The sequence below is a fragment of the Otolemur garnettii genome, unplaced genomic scaffold (genome assembly GCF_000181295.1).
Source record: "Otolemur garnettii isolate 467f Iridium unplaced genomic scaffold, OtoGar3 scaffold00271, whole genome shotgun sequence".
NCBI classification, from domain to species: Eukaryota; Metazoa; Chordata; class Mammalia; order Primates; family Galagidae; genus Otolemur; species Otolemur garnettii.
In genome coordinates this window covers 795,021-803,691 of record NW_003852666.1, presented here as the reverse complement: position 1 = coordinate 803,691, position 8,671 = coordinate 795,021, and the positions used below count along the sequence as shown (strand labels likewise).

The following is an 8,671-nucleotide window of genomic DNA, read 5'->3' as shown; positions in this document are numbered from 1 at the left end:
TTTCTGCATCTGATTTATAAGGCATTTATAAATGCATCATAAGAAGAATTTCTGGATTCTTCTTTACCTTAGAAGAAGGAAATGTATTATCTCATGAACTTGAGCATAACTGCAAAAAGTTCTCGAGGGAAGTCAATTTTCTCTATTAAAGCCAGAAGAGCATATTCATCATGTTAGACGAGAAATTCTCAGGAAGTTGTAAAAATTAAGAGTCTTCTAAACTTTTTCCCAAAGTTCCATTCAAAACTGATTATAAAAATCTGAGATATTGCTAAGACCTTCCCACAATGTGAGCAATTGTGATGACTACACGGGTGAGTGATAATAAAAAATGCTACCAAATTCGAAAGCCCACACAGGGGCTCATGCAGCCAGAGGTTACCTGGATAAAGTGGGAGTAAATTAAACCTTAAAGTGTGAATGGGATTTTACTGATGGATTTTTGTAGAGAGAGAGAGAGATTTAGCTATGACAAGGCTTAACCCTGGGAACACTTGCACCTGTTTGGGGACTAATACTATTTAAACTTTGGTGAGTGCTTCCCATGATCTGGGGTGTAGTCTAAGCATTTTACACACTTTGACTCATTGGATCCTCTCAGTAGTCCTAGGGGTAAGATGCTTTCCTCTGTATTTTACAAGGGAGAGGAGAAAATAGCCTTTGTGTGATCAGAGCAGTTCACAAATGTGCTTCCTTCTCATAAATGTATCTATGTATATTCCTCAGTTAATCCTCAGAGCAATTCTAAGAGTATTGCTAAGGTATCATATATCCATTTCAGTGATGAAGAAATTGAGCTGTAGCAGGTCCAAGACTAGAACCTATGATATAGCTTGTGTTTTCAACATCTCCACGGCTCGGCAGAAGCAAAGAACTTACAGAGAACATTCATAAAATATATTGGTTGGATAAGACAATGAAGGGCAAATATAAAAGGATTTGGAGGGAAAAAATTAAGAATTTGAACCTGATCCTTGAGACAAATTCTTCAGCGTAGGTGCATAATACATTTTGTTGAATAAATACAAAACTATGTGAAAATATTGGTATTCCAGTCTTTTCTCTGGACATTCTGTGGTAGCATGGATTATAAAATAAAATAACCACAGCCAAGAAACCTAGATTATTTATTTTCTATAAAACCGCTTGTCTACAATCAAAGTCTCTGCCCCAGATCTGCCACAAAGTGCCTGAATTATGTCTTTCTGATTTGAATATCCATACTTCTGGTAGGTTTGGTTTACTAAGTCAGATTCCTGAAGTTCAACACTCTGCAATACTTTTATGAGGATAGCTAAGCATAGCAACAATTATGCTTTATTATTAATAACTAAGAGGGTCCCTCAACAATACATGATTTTTTTCAGTTGCTACTTGGTCTAACCTTACTTATATCTAGACTTCAAGGCTTATTTAAAACGTTTTATTTCAATCCATTTTTAAAAAGCTTTCTTTTTAAAATAACTTTTTACCCCAAACTGTATTCTCATTGCTAATGCTTCCAGAAGACCTGAGGCCAAATTGAGGTTGAAACTCTTGTCTCATCCTTGTTTTCTCCTTCATTATTTGAGACCTCAGCAAGGAGATGTATTTCTAATCCTTTTTCTGCTGTTCTCTGCATCACTTCAACTCAGACCTGCCTGTGTCTCAGACACGAGAAAAAAATTGACAGAGGTGGGGGAAACAGGACCATCTTCTCTCTGGTCCTCTGTTTGTCTGTTTTTCCATCCTAGAGACTGCAGCAGGCGTGTGATCACTTAATAACACGATATGCTCATCTTCCTCCTTTCTGATCAGCACTTTTACTGGTTCTCACGTGAAATGAAAAATAGCTATTTTTTCTTCTTTCCTAAGCATATTACATTGTTCTGAAAGAATGAGCCTTTACCAAGATTGTTTTTTCTAAAGGGTCATTGTATTTTATAAAGAAAAAGTGTATTTTTTAAATACTTAAAGATGAAACCCATTTTCAGTTCTGACATTTCAATATTTTACAGTCAAGATACTTTCTTTGCATAAAGATCACTTTCATTATTCATTGGCCCTTATATTATTTTTAATGGCTAATATTCCCATCTATTCCCATCTAATGCAATTTAGAATTAAACCATTGGGGCAATATAGGCCGACATTATAAAATATCTTGTTTTTTTCTTCTCTGAGGCAGCCCTGTTATTGAAAGCCTACAGTTAACAAGTTTCTCCAACTGCCCCACAGTGAAAAAGGTGTATTTATTAGAGTAGAGAGCAAATAACAAGAACATTCGAATGGAAGTAAGTTGTCATCAGTGCCTCCTTTAACCTTACAAATTATTTCTCTCCCTGCTTATGATTTACTATTGTTTTGTTATAGAGACCGAGCCCCTTTCATATTCACTTCAGAGATGGAGTACTTTATTACAGAGGGTGGAAAAAACCCACAGCATTTCCAAGATTTTGTGGAGCTTTGCTGTCAAGCTTATAATATTGTCAGAAAGCACAGCCGACTGCTCTTGAACCTGCTAGAAATGGTAAGTCCCTTGGGAAAATAACAAAAGTAATAAGCTTCATTTATGCCTCTGTTTCAGCAGTCTGTTTTTGCTAATGGCTTGGAGGTCCCCAAAGAGCTATTCAAAACAGAAAGGAATGAACAGACCAAGAGTACCATGGCACAGCTTATAAAAACATTTCTTTGTAATTTAATATGTTAGTTCACAATTATTGTCTCAAACATTTCTATTCACAACAGTATTGATGCAGTCAGGGGTTATCCTAGTATGTTCTGATGATTGTTCAAGGACAATAATTTCAGGGACAATAATTTTCAAAATAATGCCTGCAGTTGTATTGGGCATTAGGATTTTTCAAAAGTGCTTTAAAAATTCTGTCTCATTTATGTGTCGTGACAGCCTAGAAGTGTAGGTCAGACAAGGATTCTCCCTGGCTTCCCATCCCTATCTGTACCTTTGATCACTTGTATATGCTCCAGATTAAGGCACTGAGAGTCAAAAAGTAAAGTGGCTTGCTAGCATCTCAGCTGAAGACTAGTACGTTTAGTGGTTTACATCCAGCCTACTGAGTCACACTCCTACACACGTTGTGTTAACCAACAGGGGCAATTTAATTTTTCATTCCACTGTGCAATCCATCTCTTTGAATTGAACAGATATGCTGGATGAGGAGAGAGAAATCTGATAGAATTATCTTTGGGGAGTGGATACAGTGATTCCTGTGGGCACATACATGGACACTAGTAACAGCAGCAAACTGTAGGAGGAAACCATATCTTTGCTCCATCAGTGTATGATTTGCAGTCCATTAAAAACAACATTTAGAGCTTTCAGGGGACAATAATTCTAGTTGTCATTAAGGGCACAGACTTAGGGATTGGGCTCGAGTTTGAACCTAGTTCGGCATTTTACTGTTTATATTCCTGAAGACATGTTACTGAACTCCCAAAAGACTATTTTCTTATTTTTTGAGTGAATATAATAGCATCTACTTTGTAGAGCTGATGAATAATAGCAAATTCTTTGCATGGACCTGACACTATGCTAAGTGCTTTATGTATATTAATTGATTTAAATCTCATAATATTAAATAATAACCCTAATAGCTCATAACTATGTGTATAAAGCACTTAGCACAGTACTTTCCATTTAGAAGGGTCCAATTAATTTGTCATTGTACTGGATGCTTGTTAATTTATAAAAGCTCTGTCCAATGTAATGTCTTCTAGTCCTGTGTGGTTATTTAAATTTAAATTAATTCATATTGAATACAATTAAAAATTCTATTCCTCAGTCTCGCTGGTCACATTTCAAGTGCTTGGTAGCCAATGGCTAGTGGCACCATATTGGACAGCACAGATATGAAACTCACAGCATCACAGGAAAGTTTTATTGGGTAGTGCTAAATAAATGTCAACTTGGTTGCAATGAAGTTTTGATTTGGATCCTCACTTTAACTTTCAAACAACATTCACCTTACTTCTCTTCATTCTCCCTTGAAAAATAAGTATTTCTGAAGATATTGTAAACATGTCTTTTATATATAAATACACTTTGGTTTCTTCTTGTATAAAGTATAATAGCCAACATTCATATTGGCAGACCTATATTCTTTCTCTGATTCTGTAAGACCACATTGCAATTATGAGATAGCTCATGGTTTATAATTTCTGTCCATATCACAAAAACATTCTGCAAGATTAAGCTCATGACCTTGGCTCTATTTTGTAATAAATAACCAGGAAATATCAGCTCTAACACCCATGGACTCTAGCCAGCTCTACCTACTGAATCCATGAGGTCTTGAGTGCTTACTATAGGCCAGAAACTGCAAAGGATACATTAACATGTAAAACCCAGTCAGAACCTTAAAATTTTCAGTTTATTGAGGAAGGTAAAATTTGTATACACAAGTAACTGGGGTGTCCAGCATTTCTAAATGTCTATAATGCTATAAATAACTGCATATGAGGAGTAATGCCAGATTCTAACAACAGTTCTAATCAGCCATAGACATATCAAAAGGAAACCCAAAGCAGAAAAGCATAAATATACTTATGCTGTTTCATCAGGTAAGACTAAAATTATGCTTATTGTTAAAATAAAGTGAAAGGACAGCTTTTTGAAAAAAAATAGATTCAAAACGCTATTGGTGGGCTTTATTCTCTTGTTCAACAAAATTTTCTATATACCTTAAAAAAAATCAGCATATGAGTCATAATACATTTAAAAAATTACATTAAATAGTTTATGTCATATTATTTGACTTAAAAGAAGTAGATATCTGATATTTTGATTGTAAGTATTGAAATCTCTCAAAAGTAATAACAAAATCAGCTATTGAAAGTTTCTGGCACAGCGTACATCCAAAAATCTCCCTATGTTCTAATTATTCAAATCTTAACTGTTAGGCTAAGGAAGAAAATGTGGCAATGAAGGCACTAATTCGAAGTAAATCTTAGATCTAGACTCCCAGAGAAATTGAAGTAGAGATCCAAAAGAAGCAGTGTGGACCAATTAAACCAATGAATAAATACAGGACATACCGCAGTGGGTTATTTCCTCAGTTACTAGTCATTTACCTCTTGGTTTTCTTCCTCTTCTCAATCGGACTATACCTTATGGGACTCTCTAGATAACCAAAGTGTTTAGTGAAAGTTTCAGGACCCCACTTTCTTTGCTAAACCTTCTTATAAAATAAAAACCAAGCTTAAATTTCTTCAAGATTTTCTTCCATATGTAATCTATCCCTCCACTCTTTCTCAAATTATTTTGTGTTAAATTCTTTAAAAAGAATTTGGTCTCCTCGCCATGACCCAGTTACCACCAAAGAAATATTTGACATGGGTCATAAATTCTATCTTCCGTGAACGGTCCGTCCCCAGGATTGTGAGCCCAGGCGTTTGTTGCGTATACTTTGGAGATAATGGCTCATCCTTGGTAGAAAGCGTCATGTTGCCAGACATCCACAGTGCTTTTTATTTACTCCTGGGAAAAGCAAGGAAAAAAATAATCCATGAAATTCCCATCTTGCTTGAAAGCAACATCTGCAGGCAACCCCAGAGTATTGCTGGCTGTGTTCACTGAAATAAAAGCCTGTATTTCATCAGCTTTTCTCTCATTAAAAAATCAATATCAACTATTATGGAAGACTCCCAAAGAACACAGAAAGCATTCACCCAGTTTAAAGTGTTTATCACACCCATTATTTTACCAGATATTTCCCAGCAGACATCTTTCTAACCACTCTATGTGACAGGGCAGAACGTCTGCTTGTCTAAGCATAACTTTCAAGATAGATTTGGACTTAGTAAGAGGAGAACAAAAGTAGAAACTTTGAAAATGTTGCGGTCCTTAAAAATGTGATAAATTTATTCTTTACCTGTATCTATTCATGACCGGTTCTAGCTACCTTCTCCTTTCCTATTGCTCCAGGTAAGCTTATTACCTGTGCAGTCTAGTTTAGGAGGCACTTGAACGACATGGCTGTAGCTACCAGAGCAGACGTGACTAAGTGGATCCAGCTCTGAAACCATCCTTAGTCTGGGATGTGCAGTGTCACGTCTCCAAGAAACAGAGCATGAGAGTTAACTTAGCACTTGTTCCTTCGGATCAGCCTTGTGATAGGGAGAGAGCTGGGTTCATTTAACTTGAAGCAGTCTGCGAGTGGCAGCTATTGGGGAGTGTGTGTATGTGTGTGTGTGTGTGTGTGCGTGCACGCGTGTTTGTAGGGAAGGGATTAAGTCCAGGGTCTATTTCCTAAGGAAATGCTTACAGAGTGCTAGCTGAGCGGGTACAAATTCAGGGTGTCCAGAGAAACTAGAATGCAATTCAGACCATAGAGAAGAAAAACCGTTGTTAGAAAATTGATGATAAAGATGAAATCTGCCTCAATAAGCAGAAAGATGCCTCTAGAACTCTAAGCACTGAACTGATCAAATAAACCCTAATCTAGATTCTAGTTGCTATTAGGAATGTAGGAATGTTTCTCTCTATGGTTGTTTTTTTTTTTTAATTCTAGCAGTCAGTGTTGAGTTTGCCAGTTGTAGGTTTTGGTTTTGGTTTTGGTTTTTTCAGTTTTGGCCAGGACTGAACCTGTCACCTCTGGCATATGGGGCCACAGACGCCACCCATCCAGTTGTAGGTTTTCAATAACTACAGGCCTTGATATTTTTCTTTTTTCATTCTTTCATTCATGCATTCATTATTCCATAGGCATTTATTAAGACCCAGCTATTCACAATGCACCATGCCAGGCAATATAGGCAATTCAGCATTGAATAAAAACCCAATTTCTGTTCTCAAAGAACTTCAAATCTAACAGATAAACCAAACCCAGTAAAGGCTGGGAAGTAATAAATATTATAAAAGAAGTAGAACCAAGTTACGATTGTCCAAACAAAGCAATCGTTAAATCTCATTAGGAAGACCAGTGATGCTTCAAGGAAGCAGAAGTATTTCACCTGAGCCTTGAAAAGTAGACAAGGAGGGAGAGAGAAGGCATTTCTGGCTGAAAGAAAAACATACGTGTGGACGTTTATTGAGCCTGGGCATGAGGTGTTGGAAGTAAAGGTAATCAAATGTACCCAGTCTGTGGTGCAGATGGACATGTCTATAGACGATAAGGGGAAGTGACAGATCACACTTAGATCCTGAACAGAGCAAGGATTTTGGACTTCAGTACATAGACACATACTTGAGAAGCTAGAAAGTCTGTGTGTTTATAATGAGGGGAATGCTATCATCTGGCTTGGATTTTAGACAGATAACTCAGAGTTTATGTGATTAAAGAGATACAGATTGGAGAATAAGAAAAAAAGTTACTCAAGAAATCCACACAAAGGAACTGAACTAAAAGGATGATAATTACAATGAAAAGGGAGAATGAATACAGGAGATTGCTGAGGGGGGTTTAATGGAAGTAAGTGACTGACGGTGGGAATCAGGAAAAAGAAGAAATGGAAGAAGGTATGAGTTTCCTGTTGGCTGGGCAGTCGTGGCAGGTAAGTGAAGATGGGACAGAGGAAAAGGAGGAAAGGTTTATAGGAGAAGAGAATTTGCTCAAATTTAGACATCATGGATTTAAGATGATAATGGATCATCCCTGGGGAAGGACAGTTGACAACTCTCTAGGACTACCTGGTTCATCTCCTTGGTTTCAATTATCATTTGTATGCTAATGACCTCCAGATCTAAAATTTACAGCTGTGTGCTTTGGACCCCTCTCAGCCCTCTCTCTATGGCCAATCAATCACCCAGTTTTCTCAATTCTACTTCCAACATATATTAAAATCCAATGACTTATCTCCTTTCCTAACCAGTCTCCTGGTCTCCTCTTATTTGGCTCCACTTTAATCCATTTTTTAGACATAATCACGATGATCTTTCTAAAACACAATTATATTCTCTTATTCCCATGTTAAAACACACAAAGAGCTTTCTCTTGCCTTTAGGATAAGGTACAAAACCTTTAGTCCTGCCAAAGTAGTCTATCCTACTTGCCTCTTCATCCCCACCTCCTGTTTTTCACCCATGTAATACCGTGTCCTGAAAACCATCCGAGATTTTTTTTCTGTAAACGTGTTAAAGATATTTTGTTTTCCTCTGTACATCTGTCCATGCTCCTCCTTCAGCCTAGCAGGGACAGTGGGAATTAAGAATAATTTTTATGGCATTTTTTTCTCATTTAAACTTTATCAAGCTAATCACAACTTTACCTATTTTCCAAAAATCATACCCTCCCTTGATCCTTTATTTTTAGGATTAACAGTATTGTTCTTAATTCTCCTTGTAAGACTGGCTTTACTCTAAAGCAGGATATAATTTATCATCTTAGTCGCAGAGGCACTGATAACATTCTTCTTCTTCTTTTCTTGCAAAATTAAAATTCATTTTAGAAAAATCTATTATTTTCTCGAAAATGGTATCTCTCAGTAAAGAGAATATAATTCCTTTAGGCCACACTGTGACATAAACAAAATATCTTCCTGAATATTGGCAGAGTAACACCTGTACTCTTTTGTCTTTAATAATTTCATCACTTTAATGATCTTTAATAAATACAGTCACCACTTAACTAGGGAAAATTGTGTTATTATAGTGTGAGTCACAGAGCCATGAAAGAGCATAGGATTAGAGGGCAGCGACTGTGGCTCAAGGAGTTGGGCCCTGGCCCCATATACC

The 8,671-nt window shown here is 36.7% G+C and overlaps 1 protein-coding gene across 1 annotated transcript in view; it reads left to right on the top strand.

The window, feature by feature from the left end:
- Positions 1–8,671, top strand: part of PIK3C2G (phosphatidylinositol-4-phosphate 3-kinase catalytic subunit type 2 gamma) — a 372,023-nt gene that overhangs the window by 271,635 nt on the left and 91,717 nt on the right. The window contains exon 22 of the mRNA XM_023508742.1: positions 2,353–2,509. Within this exon, the coding sequence (XP_023364510.1) occupies positions 2,353–2,509 (157 nt within the window). The remainder of the gene's footprint in view (positions 1–2,352; positions 2,510–8,671) is intronic.